This window comes from Aotus nancymaae, unplaced genomic scaffold, assembly GCF_030222135.1.
Source record: "Aotus nancymaae isolate 86718 unplaced genomic scaffold, 86718_ANA_hifiasm-v0.15.2.pri h1tg000049l, whole genome shotgun sequence".
Classification (NCBI taxonomy): Eukaryota; Metazoa; Chordata; class Mammalia; order Primates; family Aotidae; genus Aotus; species Aotus nancymaae.
Genome location: NW_026988463.1, coordinates 31,739,018 through 31,759,743, shown reverse-complemented (window position 1 = coordinate 31,759,743; position 20,726 = coordinate 31,739,018). Strand labels below are relative to the sequence as shown.

The 20,726-nt window shown below is 45.7% G+C and overlaps 1 protein-coding gene and 1 non-coding gene across 7 annotated transcripts in view; one reads left to right on the top strand and one right to left on the bottom strand.

Annotated features, from left to right (window-relative positions):
• LOC105734017 (ribosome biogenesis protein BMS1 homolog) overlaps positions 1-4,384 on the top strand; it is a 46,773-nt gene extending 42,389 nt beyond the window's left edge. For all 6 annotated transcript variants that reach the window (XM_021670100.2, XM_012476722.3, XM_021670095.2 and 3 more), the window contains 2 exons: positions 53-214; positions 656-4,384. In XM_021670100.2, coding sequence (XP_021525775.2) covers positions 53-214; positions 656-886 — 393 coding nt within the window. In that variant the 3' untranslated portion in view covers positions 887-4,384. The remainder of the gene's footprint in view (positions 1-52; positions 215-655) is intronic.
• Positions 2,057-2,159, bottom strand: LOC135269129 (U6 spliceosomal RNA). Its single transcript, XR_010337437.1, has one exon. It is a non-coding gene; the product is annotated as a U6 spliceosomal RNA (small nuclear RNA).
• Positions 4,385-20,726: the final 16,342 nt, after the last annotated feature.

The following is a 20,726-nucleotide window of genomic DNA, read 5'->3' as shown; positions in this document are numbered from 1 at the left end:
ATGCACATTGATCATAATTTGAATATGTCACAGTCTTTATTTTTCTTTTCAGCCAATCCTAAGGCAAAAGAAACATTTTAATTCACTGCACATTCCAAAAGCCTTGCAGAAGGCCCTGCCATTTAAGAACAAGCCCAAGACCCAAGCAAAGGCAGGCAAGGTGCCGAAGGACAGGCGGAGACCAGCCGTTGTACGCGAGCCTCATGAAAGAAAGGTACTGTCACCTGTGCCATACTGCACACTGCATTTAGATAGGAAGAGAACACTCTTAGCAGCACACTTCATGTTTCTACTGCAGTCTCAGTTATTCAGGGCATTGAAACTAAAGTCAGGAAGAACCAGAGCCCATTTCCCTTCCTTTGCCTGGTCCTGTTCTGCCTGTGCTTTTGAATGGGGGATAACAGACACACAGCTGGGGAACCTTTCTGTCTTGGTTAGCTGTACAGTGTCCACAGAATGATGAACAGCGGTGTTAAAGGTGAAATGCGATCACATCTGTGTCTCCATGCCAACAATGACTTCCTAGCGCAGGATGCATTTTCGTGCAGTTAATATTCATTTGGATGGTGGGTTGCCCCTACTCTTAGTGCTTAGGATGCGAGTGTGCGGTGACTGAGAGAGCATTTTGATGCTCACCGGCTTTTGTCCTTGTTAGATCCTCGCACTGCTGGATGCTCTGAGTACTGTGCATAGTCAGAAGATGAAGAAGGCCAAGGAGCAGCGGCACCTGCACAATAAAGAGCACTTCAGAGCCAAGCAGAAGGAGGAAGAGGAGAAGCTGAAGCGGCAGAAGGACCTCAGGAAGAAGCTTTTCCGAATTCAGGGGCAGAAAGAAAGAAGAAACCAGAAGTCCAGTTTGAAGGGGGCTGAGGGGCAACTGCAGTGAGCCTTTGGACTGGAGGGACTGTCCCTGGATCTGCAGAGGTAGACAGTTTCAAACATCACAGTTGGAATGCTTGTGAATAACAAGCATTGACAAGCTGTGGTTATATGGATTCTCCTACTTCCCTCTGCCTGCCTCAGTTTAATTATTTGTACTATAAAAATATCATTAAAATTTTTTTTTGTTAGTTGTGACTTAGTAGTTTTCACTAGGGATGAATGCCTGACAATTCTTTGTGGATAATTATTTATTCTACCACCTTCATGAGGCATCTTCCAGAAGGGAAAGAAATATTCACTTGAACCCTCAGCTCTCATGTAAAATTTTAGAGAAGGATGTATAGTGTTTTTGTTTTTTGGGTTTTTTTGTCTGTTATTTCCTTTGATCACTGGACCTCATGGACATTTCCTATCTTATTTCATATGTTTTGCGCATTAGTATTGTGATGAGGTAACAATAAGTACTCTTTTAAAGTTTTAGACCAGGAGATTGTTGTCTCAGGTGCGGAGACCAAGGAAATCGTATGTATCAGTGAGGTAGGCTTCCCATATTATGCTCATGCATTATACCTGCCTAGCTACATTATTCTTCTTAAAATTAAACATTATATTGATGTAACCATACTATTATATAGGTTATGTATTTTATGACTATATGTTGATATAGTTATGTGCAATCAAATTCTATGTGATGTAATCATAGAGTCACATACATTGTATACTTTACCCAATTTCTCTCGGTGGGAACATTTCACACATACCACAATCAGGATATTGACATCAATATAGCCCACTGATTTTATTCACATTTCCCCAGCTTTACTTTCCCCAACATATACTCCTCCATGTGTGCAGGTGTGTGCAGAAATATGGAACGCAGCTGGGTACAGTGACTCACTCCTGTATTCCCAGCACTTTGGGACACCGAGGCAGGAGGATCACTTGAACCCAGGAATTTGAGACCAGCTTAAGCAACGTGGCGAAACTTCATCTCTACAAAAAATGTAAAACTTTGCCAGGTGTGGTGCTGTGCACCTGAATTTCCAGCTGCTTGGGAGGCTGAGGTAGGAGGATCACTTGAGCTTGGGAGGTTGAGGCTGTAATAAGCCATGACAGCATGCTGCACTCCAGCCTGGGTGGCGGGGCAAGACCCTGTTTCAAAAAATATACATATACATATGTGGAACACTTCATGAATTTGTGTGTCATCTGTGCACGGGTCTATGCTGACCTCTGTGTTGTTCCAGTTTTAGTATGTGCGCTGCTGAGATGAGTACCACATTGCCTTTACAACATCATAGGGGCCAAAGAGGGTTGGCAGGATTGTGAGAAGCTGGCCTAGTCTGAGAGGCTTTCTAAAAGCCTAAACCTGTCAGTGGGCAGGTGCTCATCGTCATGTCTCATAAGATGGGAAGGAGATGTGAGGATCCCGTCAGGGCTGGTTCCACCTGGGAAGTGACAGCTGGAACATGCCCAGAACTTTCTGAGCAACTCTGGGTGTAAATGTTCCTCTATTCCTCAAGAGCTATTATGAATTTCATCATCTAGTATGCTGATAGGCCTGGGGACTGACAAATAGCCCATCAAAATTATAAAATAATTGAAAACTAATTTATTATATAGCATAATTGATACATTTTAAAATGCAAAACTACAACTAAAATATACAAGGCACTCTAAGTCATACCATGTTTTACAGTTAAGTAGTTTACAAGGTGATCAGCAAGTATCTTATAACAAGCAAATTTGTTCAAAGAGAAGCATTGCAAAAAAGTATTTATAATTGTGTAGTTTTATATTTTAGCCAGAAGAGTGAAATCCTTTAGCAATGGGGAAATAAAAGAATGTTTAAGCACAGTTGCAGGTATATGTAGGTGGAAGACAATATATGTAGGTAGAAGTCATACCTGCTAATATTAAAAATCTTGGTTTATCATATTTGGAGAACAAGAGAAATAAGTTTGTATATCAAGATTATTTAAAACTACAGTTAAGGAATCTCTAATATCTGAAAGAAACAATAAATAGCATTTTCCATGTAGAATTTTTATTGGTGAAAGTGCTAGACGGCCAGGTTAGTAAAATACAGTCATGCATCAATTAAGGATGGGGATACATTCTGAGAAATGTATCATTAGGCAATTTTGTCACTGTGTAAACATCATAGAGTGACACACAAACCTAGACGGTACAGCCGACTGTGCACCTGGGCTCTATGGGATGGCCTATTGCTCCTAGGCTACAAACCTGGACAGCATGTAACTGTAGGGTACCAGCCCCCACACACCACCTGTGGATACCCCAATTTCGGTGGCAAAAAAAGGAATGAGAAAAAGGTTAAGAATGCATAAAGTGGGACCAGGGGGCCAGAGCAAACAGGAGGCTGCAAAGGCCCCAAGCTCTGGTTTCCACAGTATTTATTGAATACAATCACTTTTATGTATAGAGCAGATGGTGGGGTGAATCAGTGAAAGGGAGGCTGTGCGCCAAATGTTAAGATTGATAGCAGTGGCAGTTTATGTGAGTTTCTCAAGAGCTAAAAGCATATGCTTATCCATAGATAATGCAGCTGGTGGGAGCAGGCTTAGCAAGGAGCCTATGTGTCTGGTTACATTCCAGTGCTTCAAGGGGGTGTTACGTCCTTGGGCACTATGTTTAAAACATCAGAGCTTAGGTCACTCTGTACCTGGGAACATGCTGGCAATAGAGAGGCCTTCCTCCCCAGAGGCCTCCTACGGTTTTCCACAGTTTACTGTTCCTGATTTCTTTGATACATTACTTATAACCAGTTTATGTAGGCACACTGTAAACCCTTCCTCCATTGCTGCTCCCCCCAACCTGTGACTTTACTGACTACTGTAGACATTTGTAACACAGTAGTAAACATTTATGTGTCTAAACATAGAAAAGGCGTAGCAAAAACACGATATTGTGGAACCACCGCCATATATGTGGTCCATCGTTGACTGAACGTCATGTGGCATGTGGCTGTATGTATAGGCATAGTTTTTGCTGTGAGTTTGCATCCATTTCATAGGAAGACATACATCAAAATGAGGACCAGACTGGAGAGTGTGCAATTACTTTTCACTACTAATGGATTATTCATTTGATATTGTCAGCAAGTATGTTGCAAAAATAAATTCCACCAGAATGTGAGTTCCATGAGAGGAAGAACTGGGTTGTTCACCTTGTTGGCACTTGGAGCAGAGCCACTGAGCTTAGTGCTTCATAAAATTTGCTTGGAAGAAAGTAGAGAGGGCATTCCAGGTAACTGAAGCATTGCTATGCAAAGTAAGCATTTGCCGTCTGAAATATTTTAACAATTTTTATAGAAACCTTTCTCAATTGCATTAAACTTTATAAATTGTAAAAATTATTCTCTGTTACACCTTTCTATCTTTTTACTCTACACAGGCAGCCATAAGTGCTGGATATGTTTTGAAAACATTGAACCTCGAGTGTACATATCATTCCGTGCATTAAATATTCGTATTTCATCCTTGATGTGTTCAGGTGTGTGTGGTTTCCTATTTGTGGATGTACTAGATTGTTTCTTTTTTTTTTAACAAAACATGTGAACTTGCTTTATTTATTATCATTTGGTGACATGCCCGCCATGTCAGAAATTAATGTCTGAGCAAAGAAGAAAGACATGGGGCCTGATTCAGCTCTCTGGAGGCTTCAGAGTTTACCCCACTGATGGGAAAGCATCAGCTTGGTTGCCCTTGGCACTGACTCCTCATATCTAGTATTTTGCCAGACTCAGATATTTCTTAAGGTCATTATTCGGAGTCTTCAGCAAGGACATTGTATTTTATTTGTGTCTCCTTAATTTTACCTAGTTTATTTCATGGTTTTAAAGTATTGTACATTTTTGTAATCATTTAATAAGACAAAAGGTTGAGATATTGGACATTTAAATGCCAAAGGTGTTTTATTATGAGACTTAGCATTTTGTATTTGGGGATGGTACCTTACTATTGAATATCAGGTAAACTTTGATTGGGTGGGTATTTGGAGAAATCTTTTAAATCTTGCCTTAAGCCAAGTATGGACATTCTAAAATAAGGTTGCCAACTGGCAGGTAGAGGGAAGGATATTTCATACATTTACACCAAATGGTCTGTAACTTTTTTGTGAGGGGGGTGGAAGATCTAGTTTTGTTGTGTTTTGTTTTTTTCCCATTTTTTTGTGAGAAAATATGCATAATAAAACATCATTTTAACAACCTTTTTTTTTTGAGATGGAGTTTTGCTCTTGTTGCCCAGGCTGCAGTGTAATAACACGATCTTGGCTCACTGCAACCTCTCCCTCCTGAGTTCAAGCAATTCTCCTGCCTCATCCTCCCAAGTAGCTGAGATTACAGGCATGTCCCACCTCACCTGGCTAATTTGGTGTTTTTAGTAGAGATAGGGTTTCACCATGTTGGTCAGGCTGGTCTCAAACTCCTGACCTCAGGTGATCTGCCCACCTTGGCCTCCCAAAGTGCTGGGATTACAGGCGTGAGCCACTGCACCCGGCCTCATTTTAATAATTTTTAGTGGTATGATTCAGTGGCATTAATTGCCTTCACAGTGCTGTGTGGCCATCTTCAGAGCCTTTCCATCATCCCAAACTGAAACTTTGTACCTGTAAGGCCGGTTGCCTCGCCGGGGGCTCAGACACACCCCCTTCCCTCTCCGGGAGCTCGGGCACACCCCCTTCCCTCTCTGGGAGCTCGGACACCACCCCACCCCACCAGGAGCCTGGGAAAAAAGCCCCACCAGGACCTACCTAAAAGCATTTTGTCCCATCTGGGCCCCACTCCCTGCCTACTATTTTGTCCTATCTGGGCCCCACTCCCTGCCTGCCATTTTGTCTTTCTGCCTACCATTTTGTCCTATCTGGGCCCCACTCCCTGCCATTTTGTTCCATCCGGGTCCCACTCCCCTCCATTTTGTCCCACTCACCTTGGGCACAACCAATCAAATGCCTCCACTCCCTATAAAACCCCACGTCTAAGAGGAGTCCGCGTGATTTCTCCAGCCCTTCCTGTCCGGACCGCAGAACCTCAGCCGAAAGCCTAAATAAATTCCTTCACATTGGATTATTTTTGTGCTGGCCTCAGTTTCTTCATTTTAAACGCGGCAAGAACCCAAGAGCAAACCTTACAGTACCCATTAAACAACATTCCTCATTCCTTCCTTCCCCCAGCCCCTGCAACCACTGTTCTATTTTCTGTTTGAATTTCACTACTCTAGATACTTTTGTAAATGGAATCATACAATATTTGCCTTTTTGTGTCTTGTTTATTTCACTTAGCCTATTGCCTTCAAGGTGCGTCCAGTTGCAGCATGAGTCAGAACTTCCTTCCCTTTTAAGACTGAATAATCTTCCCAGTGAATGTCTTTACCGCACGTTGCTTATCCATACATCTGCTATGGACATTTGGGCTGTTGGGAATAATGTTGCTGTGGACACTGGTGTGTAAATACCTGTGTGAGTCCCTGCTTTCAGTTCTGTGTGTATACCTAAAAGTGGAATTGCTGGGTCAAATGTCATTCTGTGTTTAATTGTGTGAGGAACTGCCAGACTGTATCCACAGCTGCCGCGCATCTTACATTCCTTCTAGCAATAGGTACCAGGTTTCCAATTTCTCCACAGCCTGGACCACCCTCATTATTCTGGTTTTTTGTTGGTTGGTTGGTTGGTTGGTTTTTTTTAAAAAAAAAACAGGCACCCTAGTGCGTGTGAAGTTGCATCTCGTTGTGATCTGAGTGTCAGTGATGACTAGCGATGCTGAGCATCTTCCTGTGTGCTTATTGGCCATCCATAGACCTCCTTTGGAGAAATGTCTATTCAAGTTCTTTGAATCAGGTTTTGTTTTTGTTGTTGTTGAATTGTGGAAGTTCTTTTTATATTCTGGATGTTAAACCCTTATCAGATAAACCATTCACAAATATTTTCTCTCATTCTTTGGGTTATCTTTTTGCTCTGACTGTCCTTGATGCACGGTTTTTAAATTTTGATGAAGTCCGATTTATTTTTTCTTTCGTTGCCTGTGCTTTTGGTGTCATAGCCAATAAGTTACCAAATTATTGCTTAGTTTTAAAAAAATATTTATGTGATCTTTTGGCTGGCATTCGTCTCTAATGATTGACTGAACTTCTTGGGGGTAGTGTTTTAACATGAAAATTTGATATCACTCTCCCAAGCTCTTCCGTGGCTACCCTTTGCTTCTAGGCCTTAGCGCTTGTCTGGCCTCGCTGCTGCTCTGGCCTCTACCTTCCTCTAGGGCCTCCCTTCTGCTGCCTCCGGCTCTGACCACAGTGGCCCTTCAACTCTCAGTGCACTTGCCTGGGGCCTCAGCACCTGCAGTTCCCTCTGCCTGCTGTTCTTTATTTTTTTATTTTTATTTTTTCTCTGTCTCAAAAAGAAAGAAGAAAGAAAGAAAAAGAAAGAGAAAGAAAGAAAGAAGAAAGAGAAAATACACAGTACCCCAGAAAGCCTCATTGCACTGTTTCTGTCACTACCCTCGATCCCCCAAGGGTAAGCACTATCCAGACCTCTAATAGCATAATCATATAAAGCGCAAAAAACTTTACATAGATGAATGAAATCAGTCAGTGTGGACTCTTCTGCTTTTCTATGTCTTGTTTCTTTTGCTCAACTAGATTGGACCTTGTTTGTTTTGAAACAGGGTCTTACTGTGTCATCCAGGCTGGAGTGCAGTGGCGTGATCTCAGCTCACTGCAACGTCTGCCTCCTACGTTCAAGTGATTCTAGTACCTCAGCCTCCCAAGTAGCTGGGATTACAAGTGTGCGCCACCATGCCCAGCTAATTTTTTGTATTTTTAGTAGACATGGAATGCGGCAGCTCCCATGTTCCCCTCCAGGCCTCCACCTGGTGCCGCTGCTCCTTCTGACGGTGGCCTCCGATACCACTGATCAGTGTGGCCCGCCCTGGACCCGCTCCTAATTCCCCTGTACTCCTCCACACTCTTCTCCAGTAAGCTCAATTGTGCCACCCTGGGATTTTCGCGACCCTGTCAGCGACTGAGTGAGGTTGAGTCAAGTGTGTTTCCTCACAATAGGGAGACCCTATTGACCTCTTTTCGCTGGAAGCGGGAGCGCCTTTCAGGGGAGCACCGGGCCGAGGATGCGGCTGTGTTAGACGTGACAGCTTACACAACTGAAGCACCGCCACTTTCCCACACTTTTTTTTTTTTTTGCTTCGTAAAATATTTCTCACAAAAATATGCGACTTATATTATCATGTAATGGGCTTGCTTCTGTTATTTTAAAACAAAGTAATAAATCTCTTAAATGTTTCTCGGCTTTAGTTTTGTTGTTATGGTTCATTTTCTTCTCTGCCTCAGGTTTATGAAGGTATAATTGACAAATACGCTATCTTTACTGTTCACAGCGTGCTGTTTTGCTCTATGTGTGCCCTCTGGAACGCTTCGTGCCGCTGCTGCACACCTCCATCACCCAGTGCGGTGAGGACTCCTGGGATCCGCGCTCCCGGCCCTGCGCCCTCGATCCCGCACTGTGCCTGCGCCCCGGGACCCGCACCCATGGCTGGCGCCATTCCCCTCCCAACTGTAGTTTCCACCCACGGGAAGAAACTCAGCCTCGGTCCTGCTTAGGCACGGGAAGGGCTGGAGAACCGCGTCCTCCGGAGGTGCCCCCAGCGTGGTTCCCCACGCCATGCAGGACCCCGGACTGTCGCGCGGCGCCAGGAGACGCACAGGAGGCGGGACCCAGAGAGAAGCCCCTGCAGCGTCCCGGGCTGGGCGTGACCCTGTATGATGGGCTGCCGGGCGGGAGGAGGCGCGCACAAAACCGCGCGCTTTACAAAAGATCGGTGGTTCCGGGAAAGTTAAAGAACGCGCTGCAGCTACTTCACCTGCTGCTGAAAGGATCTCGGGCGGGACCGGTCCCTCCGCGCCATACCCCATCACGCCAACACGAGTAGGTCAATGTTCAGAACATTTTTCTCTTTTAAAGCCGGTATATCCCGCCAGGCGGGGTGTCTCACGCCTGTAATCCCAGCTACTTGGAAGAACGAGATAGGAGGATCCGCTTGAGCCCAGGAGTTCCAGAGCAACCTGGGCAACATGGCAAGACCCCGTTTCTTAATAAAACAAAACAAAACAAAAAGCCAGGAGTGGTGGTGCTCGCCTTGTGGTCCTAGCAACTCGTGAAGCTGAGGCGGGAGAATGACCTGAGCCCAGGAGTTCTCCAGCCTGGGCGACAGAGCGAGACCCTGTCTATCAATAAATAAAGCCAGTATACCTAAAATATTATCACAACATGGAATCAATATAAAAAATGATTATCGAACTACTTGAAATTCCTGTTTTGTGCTAGTCTTTGAAATTTTGTGTGTGGTACTCTTATAGCACCTCTCAATTCAGATCTAAATTTGTGGGGAATAATCTATATTTAGATTTCACACAATTCACAGTTGAAAAAATAGATGTATATCCCCTTGTTTCAAAGGTAACTGAACCCATTTGAAATTCAAATTAATTAAAATGAAAAATTTCCAGTTCTCGGCAGCAGATGCACATTTCAAGGACTCAATGGCCCCATGTGGCCGTGGTCCCGGAGAGGCGGCACGGCCCTAGACTAGGTGTCCGAAGTTGGGGAAGGTGTCCTAAGGGAAGCAAGTGATGCTTCAGCCATGAGCAGAAGTTGGTTAACTTGCCAAAGGCTGGGAGCTGGGGAAGCAGAAGAGTATGTTGAGCACAGGAATGTTATGTGAAAAGGCCTGTGACACAGGGCAGCATGAGCCTGCCAGCCAGCGTGGCTGGAGCCAGGACAGGGGCAGAGAGTCCCAGGAGCTGGGGAGGAACATAGAGAGGCAGGGGATGAGGCCGCCTTAAGATGCTGTCTTCATCCCAAGGCACCAGGAAGCCTGGGAGAACATTTAGCTGGGACAGCATGGCCAGATTTACATTTTTTAAAAAGCCCCTTTGCTACTGGGTGGAGATAGTTTGCAGGGAGTTCAGGGGAAGGAGGCACAGAGATGGAGAAGTGGTGGGTGCTAAAGCTCTGAGAGGTAACAGTGGAGAGGTAGTGGGTCTGGGGGTTGTGAAGAACAAGGGATCTTTGGGGAGTACCCCAGGGCCCAGCCCCCAGGTGTCTGGCTGGGATGCCAGGTTGAGTGATGGGCACCTGTGGGACAGCCAGGTGGAGACATCTGAGGTGATAGCTGGGGAACTGCCTGGAACTCCAGTTGATGTGCTGCCTGGGCTTAAGATGTACTCCCAAGGGTCATCAACACCTACACTTGGGAATGGGTGCATTATCCAGGGAGGAGCCAAGATTGAACACAGGTGGGTCTTTGTTCAGCATTTAAAAATTTTTAATTTTTTTTGAGACAAGGCCTCACTGTGTTGCCCAGGCTGGCCTCAAGTGATCGTCCTGCATTGGGCTCCCAAAGGGCTGGGATTACAGGGGTGAGCCACTGGTCCCAGCCTGTTCAGCATTTTTTCTACTAGCTTAGTATCTCCACACACCTCAAAGAGGTCACCAAGTCCAACCCATAGATGTAAACCAGTGCTCAAAAAGTCCACATGATCCTGCTGTGGTGCATTTAACCAAAACCGAGCTGGTGGAGCTAAGCAAGGCTGTTGCACAGAAGCCAGATATGTAAGTGGCCTCAACACAGAGGGCAGCCTCCATCTCCTGGTGTCTCCCCCTGCTGCACGCACACTTGGCATCCTGTGCTGAGGTCAGGGATAGTTTGGGTGGGGATTCCAGTTTCTGCCACTCACCAGTGATGTGACTCTGGGCAACTTACGAAGACTCTTGAGTTTCAAGTTTCTTCTCCGTAAAATGGAGATAATAAATCAATCTCGCAGCATGTGAGAATGTAACGAAACTACCGTTCCCATGAAGGGGATGGGGAGCCAACCTTCCACACAGTCAAAAGTCCACATAGAACTTTCAACTCCCCACAACTTTTGGTAATAGCCTACTGTTGGCCAGAAGCCTTACCAATACCATAAACACTAAATTAACATATATTTTATATGTGATTTGTATTGCATATTGTATTCTTACAGTGAAGTAAGCTAATAAAATCATAAGGAAGAGAATGTATTCACTATTCACTAAATGGAAGTGGGTCATCATAAAGGTTTTCATCTATATCATCTTCACATTGAGTAGGCTGAAGAAGAGAAGAGGTTGGTCCTGCTGCCTCAGGGATGGTAGAGGCAGAAAAGGTAGGAAGGGAGGCAGGAGAGGCACGCACGCTAAGTGTAACTGTATGGAAATTTATCATAATTTCTCTCTGACAGTTTTGCTTTTTCATGTCTGAAAATGTTTCTACATGGTACCAATCCTTCTTCTACCGTTTGCTTTAGTTTCGTTGCCCATCATAGAAGGGTCCATGTGGTAAAAGAAGTCACAAGCAGTCTCGAATAATCGGAACCCTTCTGCCAGATTGTCAAATGTCAACTCGTTTTCTGGCACTGCTTCTACATCCTCTTCCTCATTATCTGGCACTGATTCGAAAGCACTCATCATCTCCATCGAGTGGTCTTCTGTTAATTCCTCTGGGGTGATGTCTATTCGCTCTTTCTCCAGATCCATGTCCTGAAAGCCTCCATTACCCACCTGTTTTGCCACAGGCACACTCTCTTTCATGATTTCCTTGATTGTCTCTGTTGTAAATCTGACACAGTTTTCTCCAGTAGGAAGGCTGTGCACTGTGTGCCTTCAAACCCTCTGCTTCACCTTTTGACATATAGGGCCCAATTTTAATGCATTTAAATGTTGTCTCCACCCCAAAATGAACATGGGACATATGTAACATGGAAAATAGGTGTGTATCACCCCTTCCTGAATATTCATAGATCATTCTATAAGTTGTTGAATATGTACATTTAGCCAACCCTTTCAGCATAATTTTCTGTCTCACCTTTCTGTCCCTGGAAGTGCCTGCTTTTGGTCGTTGCTGGAGGCTACACTTCCCAGCCTGTCAAGAGGGCCAGCCTGCAGGCGGCAACCCTTCTAAGAAGTAAGGCTCTTGGGCTGGTGCGATGGCTCACGCCTGTAATCCCAGCACTTTGGGAGGCTGAGGCATGTGGATCACTTGGGACCAGGAATTTGTGCCCAGCCTGGCCATTATGGCAAAACCCCATCTCTACTAAAAATACAAAAATTAGCCAACTGCAGTGGCATGTGCCTGTGGTGCCAGCTAATCAGGTGACTGAGGCAGAAAAATCACTTAAATCTGGGAGGCAGAGGTTTCAGTGAACTGAGACTGCACCACTGCACTGCAGCCTGGATGACAGAGCTAGACTCTGCCTAAATAAATAACTAAATACAAATTAAATAAAATAAGGTTCCTGGCCTGGCACAGTGGCTCATTCTTGTAATCTCAGCACCTTGATTGTCAAGGGGGGAGAACTGCTTGAGCTGAAGAGTTTGAGGCCAGCTGGGCAACATAGTGGGACCCCTGTCTCTACAAAACAAGTTTGAAAATTACCCAGGCACAGTGGCACACACCTGAAGTTCCAGCTACTTGGGAGACTGAGGTGGGTGATCGCTTGAGCCCTGGAGGTCAAGGCTGCAGCAAGTCATGATTGTGCCATTGTACTTCAGCCTCTCCAAAAGTGTAAATCTCATAATTTTAAGTCATCATCCTCCACCATCCTTTTGCTTTAAGTTGTCATATAATGACATTAGTTTTTCTTGAATCATGTTGAGTCTATAGATAGATTTTCCTTATAGCTATCCTGCACCCCCATAAAAGCTGCACTATCCCTGTCTCTTTTCTTCCTTCTTTCTTCTTTTTTTCCTTTCTCTTTTTTATTCTTTCTTTTTTTTCAGACAAGGCCTCACTCCCAGCTAGAGTGCAGTGGTGTGATCTTGGCTTATTGCAACCTTTGCCTCCTGGGCTCAACTGATCCTCCTGCCTTGGCCTCCCAAAGTGTTGGGATTACAGGCATGAGTTACTACATCCAAACAAAAGCTGCATTTTCAAGACTAGATAAAAAGGTATTTGGCAAAAAGAGCAAGGTTTCACGTCTGCTGGCGTGGCTGCAGTGATGACATTGGGAATTTCCTTTTCTTTTTTTACAATGGTTCTTAGGCTGGATCATTTATCTTGAAATGGTGGGCAGCTGCAGCTGTAGGCCTCTGTCTACAGCACATGTTAATCAATCCACCGTTTGCTTGTACTGCCAAGACTTTTCTGTGCTTCTTGGGAGCACTTCCAGCATCACCAGTGGCACTTCGTATGCATCCCATTGTGTTCTTCAGGTTTACAGTATTGCACTAAACACGAAAACTACATGAGAACCACGAGAGATCACTTTTCACTGTGATACACAATCTACAGGAGAGACAGGTGCTCACGCAGAGTTGGCTAGTGTCACATGGCAGTTGAAGTGGACACTCTTGACACGAGCTCACTGCAATAGTAGCAGGAGTGGCGACAGAATTACCCCAGTAGTACAGTGCGCTCCCCTTAATCTATGCGGTTATGACTTAATGCTGCATCTTTACATTGATGTTTCTTTTGACTGATGGCACCATGTGCTGTGTTGGTGTGCATAGCTTTTGATAAATTTTAACTGTTTATAATATATTTATGTATATTTTATGGTAGCAAATGATAAAAATAGGCTAGCATCTACATATATTTTATGTATTCATGACATACCTTTTTCTTAACGTTTTCAATATTTCTAGGCTACAAGGTTCACCTGCAAGTTTCTTCAAATGGTTGCAAATCTCCAAAAAATGTTCTATTTATTGAAAAAAACCTGGGCCAGGTGTGGTGGTTCATGCCTGTGATCCCAGCAATTTGGGAGGCCAAGGTGGGAGGGTTACTTGAGTTCTGGAGTTCGAGACTAGCTTGAACAACATAGTGAGACCCTGTGTCTATCTAAGAAGATTTCATTAAAAATATTTCTAAGAAAAATATCACCTGGGCATAGTGGCTCATGCCTGTAATCCCAAGGTGAGTGGATCACCTGAGGTCAGGAGTTCAAGAGCAGCCTGGCTAACATGGCAAAACTCCATCTCTACTAAAAATACAAAAAAAAAAAAAAAAAAAAGAATTAGCAGGGAGTGGTGGCAAGCACCTGTAAGCTCAGCTACTCTGGAGGCTGAGGCAGGAGAATTGCTTGAACTTGGGAGGCAGAGAGATCACGCCATCACACTGCAGCCTGGGCAGCAGAGTGAGACTTTGACTCAAAAAACTAAATAAGTAAAAAAAAAGGAAAAAGAAAAAAAAAGAAAAAGAAAAAAATCTGTATATAGGTTGACCCATGTAGTTCAGAGTTGTGTTGTTCAAGGGTCACAACCGTACATGTGGTGACTGATGTGAAACAGATGACAAAAAATGTTAATTTTATTTCCCCATCTGGTCCCATTTTAAAGAGGTGTTTAGGTCTGGGAATTTTCATACATGTGAGGTTCCACAGTCAGTATGCTGAGGAGTGGCACCCTGCTTGCTGGAGTCCAGCCCTCCCCACCCAACCCTGCTGACTGGTGATGCACCTTCCATCCCTGTCACACTGTTGTCTTGACTGGAGACGGGCAACATGGGATCTTTGTAACTGGCTGCTTTACTAAGAATCATGTTTTTGAGATCCATCCCCGTTGCTCTGTGTGTCAGTGGCGTGTTCCTTTCAATTGTGGAATGGTGTTGCCTGCACAAGGAGACACAGGTGGTTACTCCTTCGTCCATGGGAGGACGTGTGATTGTGTCCAGATTTGGGTGATTATGGATAGAGTTGCTATAAACATTTGTGTAGAGGTTTTCATGTGAACACAATTTTTTCTCACTCCAGGGAAAATAGCTGTGGGACTGCTGAGCCACGTGATAACAGAGCTGTGAAACTGCTTTCCAGGGGCACCTCACTACCTCACTATGGTTTGATTTGCATTTCCCTAATGACTAGTGCTGACGGTCTCTCACAGGCTTACTCTCCTCCACATAGAGCATCCTCTTTGGTGAGGGTCCAAGTCTTTTGCCCACTTTTGTCTTGATGGTTCCCTAACTGTTGATTTTGAGAGTTCTTTATATATGTCGAATACTCTTTGTTGGATATGTGGTTTGCAGATATTCTCTCCCAGCCTATAGCTGTCTTTTCAGTGTCTTTTGCTATATTGTTTTATTTTGATCAAGTCTAATTAATGGATTTTTGCTTTTACGTGCATTTGGCGTCATGTCTAAGAACTCTTTCCCTAACCTCGAGTTATGAAGATTTCTTCCTATGTTTTCTTCCAAAACTTTAAACACACACACACACACACACACACACACACACACACACACACACACTCATACCAGATAAGGAGGAAACATTGATGACACTTCCAGTCCCGGTTTCTGTAAGTGGTCACATGGTCCTATAACTACCTTCTTCCACTCCGCAGTCGGTATTCCCTTTGCCTTCAGGAAGCCTCCGCTGGTTGTGGTTTTTCACCTGGTGGGGAACCTTCATTCCCAAAGGTTCTGGATCATTACTAATCCCGCCTAGATTGGGTTGCTGTGCTTTTCCATTGATCTTAATCACAGCGCATGCCCCAAGGGCCCTCCTGCATCCCAGACATGCTCTGCCTCAGTCTACTGTGAAGCAGCAGTGCCGTTTCTGTTTGGCAGTCTGGGTCAGCCACCCCCACCAGCGTAATAACTCCTTCTTTACCTTTTGATCCAGAGGCATGAGGAGCTTGACGCCACCAGGTGGCAGCTTGAACTTCCAGTGCCATGCATCATCGCTGTGTCTCTTGGAGGCAGCATTCCTCCCTCTGGAACTAAGACTTCTAGGCCAGCAGAGCATAAGGTGGTGGGGACAAGGAGCAAAACTTTTGCTAGTGGGTCACTAGGGGTGATGGTGAGTGCTGCTACGCTGGTTTCCACTCTGTCATTCCTGGACCTGTGAGTCCTGGTTATGGCAGAAATAGCACCATGTGTTGGACACTGGTTCTGAGCACATCCAGCCTTCTGAGAGCCTTGCCCCAGCACTAAAGGCACTGCCACCGAGCTGCACCGTCACCAACTCCTCCAAAGGCCATTATTCCACCATCTGTCAGGCCAGCTGCCTCAGGACAGTGGGAGCCTGGAAGGCCAGTGAACTCCATGAGCATTGGGCCATCGCGGCATTTCTTTTGCTGTGATGTGAGTTCTTTAGCCAGAAGAAATGCTGCGTGGATTCCATGACAGTGGAGAAGGCATTCCATAAACCCACAGGTGGTAGTGTCAGCAGAAGCACTGCACTCAGGGAGGGCAAATCCATACACAAAGTGTGTATTCCACTTAGAACAAATACTGCCCCTTCCATGATGGAAAAGGTCCTAGGTGAGCAACCTGTCACTGGGTGGCTGGCTGGTCACTCTGGGGGATGGTGTCATAATGAGGACTCAGTGTTCGTCTCTGCTGCTGGTAGACTGGACACAGTGGTGGCCACAGAGAGGCTGGCCTCGGTGAGTGTGAGTCCACGATCCTGAGCCCATGCATAACCTCATCTGTATGACTATGGCCACTTTGTTTCTGAGACCCTGGGGTGAAGACAGGGGTGGCTGGAGAAAGAGACTGACATCTACAGAATGGGTCATCTTATCTACCTGTTACTAATGTCCTGATCTGCTGATGGTGACCCTTCAGTGACCATTCACACAGGACATACATTTTCTGCCCTTCAGTGAGGTCTACCCACATAGCTCTTCCCCAGGCTTCTCTGTCACCCATCTGCCTATCATGTTCCCAGCAAGTCCGTAACCAGCTGTCCAAATTATTGGCCACAGCCCATGAATTGGTCTCACGTCTGGCCATTTCTCCTTCCAATCAAAGTGCACAATCACGTGCACTGCCCTGAGCTCTGCCCACAGGGAGGGTTACCCTTCACCTTTGTCCTTTAGGGATGTCCTAGAAAGGGGCTGTTACACTGCAGCTGTCCACTTTCAGGTGATACCTGGGTATCACACAGAACCATCTGTAATCCAGGCATAAGCCTTCTCTTCCTCTGTCATCTGATCCTAGGGAACTCCCCATGAAGCCATCGGTGCAGGCTGGGAGAGAGAAGGCAGTGTACCAGGAGTGGGGACCATGGGCATTTGGGCCACTTCTTCATGTAACTGACTTGTGCCTTCAGGGCCTGCTGGGGTCTGCTTACGCACAGACCTCATTCTTCTGATGATGGAGTCCTGCCATAGATGCCCGGCTTATGCTTGGTGGGTCAGACAAAATTCAGTTCACGCTGGGCAGCTCAGGTCACATGGGAACTTTGTGATCCCCAGTTAAGTGTTCAGCCCAGGCGCAGATGAAGAGATGTTTCTCAAAAGGAAAATAGTTATCTGCAGAGGATGGCAGGGCTGTGCACCAAAATCTTAAGGGCCTGTGCTGCGACTCACCTATAGGGGCCTGTCAAAGGCTCCAAACTTATCTGCCACTGATGCTCTGAGCACCATTGTATCTTCTGAGTCACCTGGCCCCTGTGGCAGAGCAGCATGCACAGCCACCTGGACCTGCTGCATGGCCTTCTCTTGCTCTGGTCCCCACTCAACACCAGCAGCCTTTCAGGTTACTTGTTACATGAGCTGGAGCAACACACCCAAATGAGGAATATGCTTCCTCAAAACTCCAAATAGGCTCACTAGGCGCTGTGTCTCTTTCTTGGTTGTAGGAGGAGCCAGATGCAACAACTCACCCTTTCCTCTTAGAAGGTATGTTTCAGCAGGCCCCACACTGCCAGACTCCTAGAAACTTCACTGAGGCAAGGCCCCTGAGTTTTTGCCAATTTCTTCTTTTTGAGAGACAGGATCTCGCTCTGTTGCCTGGGCTAGAGTGCAGTGGTACAATGGTAGCTTATTGCAGCCTCGAACTCCTGGGCTCAAGGAATTCTCCTGCCTCCACCTCCCAAGCAGCTGGGACCACAGGTGCACACTACTGTGCCCAACTATTTTATTTTATTTACTTCTTGCTCACTGGGTCTAGTCAGAATGATGTCATCAACTCAACGGATCCCTGTGCTGTCCCATGGAAGGGAAAGGCAATCAAGATCTGTGAGAATGACATGATGACATGGGCTGGAGCATCAGTAGACCCCTGAGGGAGGGCACCAGAGGCAGAGGTTGGGCACTGAGGGTGGAGGGTTGCTGGCCTTGCCAGCTGAAAGCAAACTGCTTCTGGTGGGTCTTATTCGCAGCTCAACAGCTGCATAGCAGTACCAGGGGATATGTTAATTTGCTCAAACAATTACCACATTTGGTACAGCAGCTGCCATTGAAGTTATTCTTGGGTTAAACTTATGAGAGTCCACTGTCATTCTCCAAGATCCATCTGTCTGCATGGGCCAAATAGGCGAGTTGAAGGAGGATGTGGAGGAATCAGATGTGGGAATCAGCACCCCTGTGTCTTTCAAGTCACTGATGGTGTCATTTATCTCTTAGATCCCTCTGGGAATGCGGTTTTGCTTTTGGTTTGCTATTTTCCTAGGTAAAGGCTGTTATAGAGGCTCCATTTGGCTTTCCCAACCGTAACAGTCCTCACTGTATAGGAACCCAAGGTGGGGGAGCCGCCGGCTGCTGAGCATGTCTGTTCCGATGATGTATTCAAAACTGGCGCAGTGACCACAAGGCGGGCTTGCCCACCGCGAGACAAGCCTGAGCTAAAACTCCAGTGGTCACCTGACATTCGTAAGCCCCTATTTTGTCTGGTTGACCACAGTGACATTTTGGGTCAGTTCAGAGCCCAGCAGTCCCCAAAGTATCTGATTATTTCCTTTCCTCCAGTGCACAGTTTCCCTGGTAAAAGGCCATAGGTCCCTTTGGGGAAGGCTGGAAGAAAGGCTAACAATACAGATTTCTGGCAATGTTCCGGGTCCTTCTTCAAGGGGACTTGGCCTCTGCTATGGCCTGAATGTTTGGTTTGAGACAGAGTCTTGCTCTGTAGCCCAGGCTGGAGTGCAGTAGTGTGATCTTGGCTCACTGCAACCTCTGCCTCCCGGGTCCTGGTTCAAGCAATTCTTCTGCCTCAGCCTCCTGTGTAGCCATGCGAAGAACCCATGGAGTCTGCAGGAGGTGACTGAGGCATGGGGGTTCTGCCTTCATGACTAGCATTTGTGCCCCTATAAAAGAGGTTGAACAGAGCTGACTTGCTTCTTCTGCCATGTGAGAACACAGCAAGAAGCACCATCTGGGAAGCAGAAAGTGAGCCTTCACCAAACATGGAAGCTGCTGGTACCTTGATCTTGGATTTTCCAGCCTCCAGAACTGTGAGAAGGAAATTTCTGTTTTGTATAAATTACCCTGTCTCAGCTCTGAGTGGACTAAGATAGCTCCCCCCGGCCCTGACCATTCAAGAGGTTCTGGGTCTGCAAAGTGGTTCAAGTCCAAGAATTGGTTGAGAGGCCATGACTGTTACCTTGATTCGGGTTAGACCTTTGTTCATTTGATCTAGAGCTTTTCTGCTTATATAGATCAAGTAAGGATTTATAGGCTTCCCATCTGTTTCACTTCTAGGGCCACCATGATCAACTAGGAAATGCCATAGGTCTATGTAAGTCAGAACATTCTCTCTGCAGCTTTGACTCTACTGCCATCACAGCAACCACACCCATCTTGCCTTTGGTGATTGAGTGCTGCCACTTGCTCCTGACACCATGGGATCCAATTACTTCCATCACATTCAGGTTTCCTCATTCAGTGAATTAGTTCCCATGTCTGGTCTACAGAAAAGAGTGATCATGGAACTCTTCAAAGACGCTGGAGCTCCCCTCACAAATTTCTCACAGTCATGGTGAAAGGTATGTCTTCTGGGCCCTCCCATTGTGGGTGAGTAGTTTTTAAATGACAAATCCAGGCTGGGTGTGATAGCTGACACGTATAATCCCAGCACTTTGGGAGGCCGAGACACAGGATCCCTTGAGCCCAAGAGTTTGAGACCAGCCTGGGCTACAAAAAATATATTTTTTTAATTAGCCAGTGTGATGGCAAATGCCTATAGTCCCAACCACTCAGGAGGCTGAGGCAGGAGAACAGTTTGGGTCTGGGAGGTCAAAGATGCAGTAAGCTGTGATTCTGTCACTGCACTCCAGCCTGAGTCTCAAAAAAAAAAAAAAAAAGATAAATCCAGTCTAACATTCCAGTTTCCTTTAGCCTTTGCATTAAATTAAGGAAGTTGCAGCATTTCTAACTCCCTCACTGTGGGTCACCTTTTAGTCCATATTTCAGCCAACCACCAAACAAATTGTTAGAGCTCTTTCTAACTCCCTCAAGCTGCAACATTAAATGCAGAATCTCTCCTTAGTGAGGATAAATTTGTCCTAATCTGACTTTATATTTCTTCCACCATTATCCCACACTTCTAGCATCCATTCCCACACACATCCCCTGGATTTCCATCTGAGTAAATTAGGACATTCAAATAGTTCTTCTGGAGTATAATGTACCTCCTTGTGGGTTACACTTGTACCACACCTTTATGGGCCTGCTGGGACTTGAATTTATGTATAGGTCTAGAAACAAATGGGGGTGACAAATATGGGTGCTGAGGAGACTCAGCATTTTCTTGCATTGCTACTGCCTCAGGGAGGTCCATTACCGCTTCCTCAGGCAATGCAGGGTCAATCTCCCAGGTGGGGTTAGGAAGGTCACTCACACTGGGGCTAGGGAGGCCTCTTCCCCTGGCAAAGAAGAAACATCGGAATTTAAGGGCTCAATGTCCTCAGCTTCACTGGGGTCTTCCCACATACTCATCCCTACCCAAATTTTGGAACTTCAATCCTTCCCAATCCATGTCCTAACACCATGCAAGCCTGGGAGTTAAACTTGAAGTATAATTCAGCTAGCCACAGGGTGAGATTCTGAGTCTGATTTTCAGCAATCTCAGC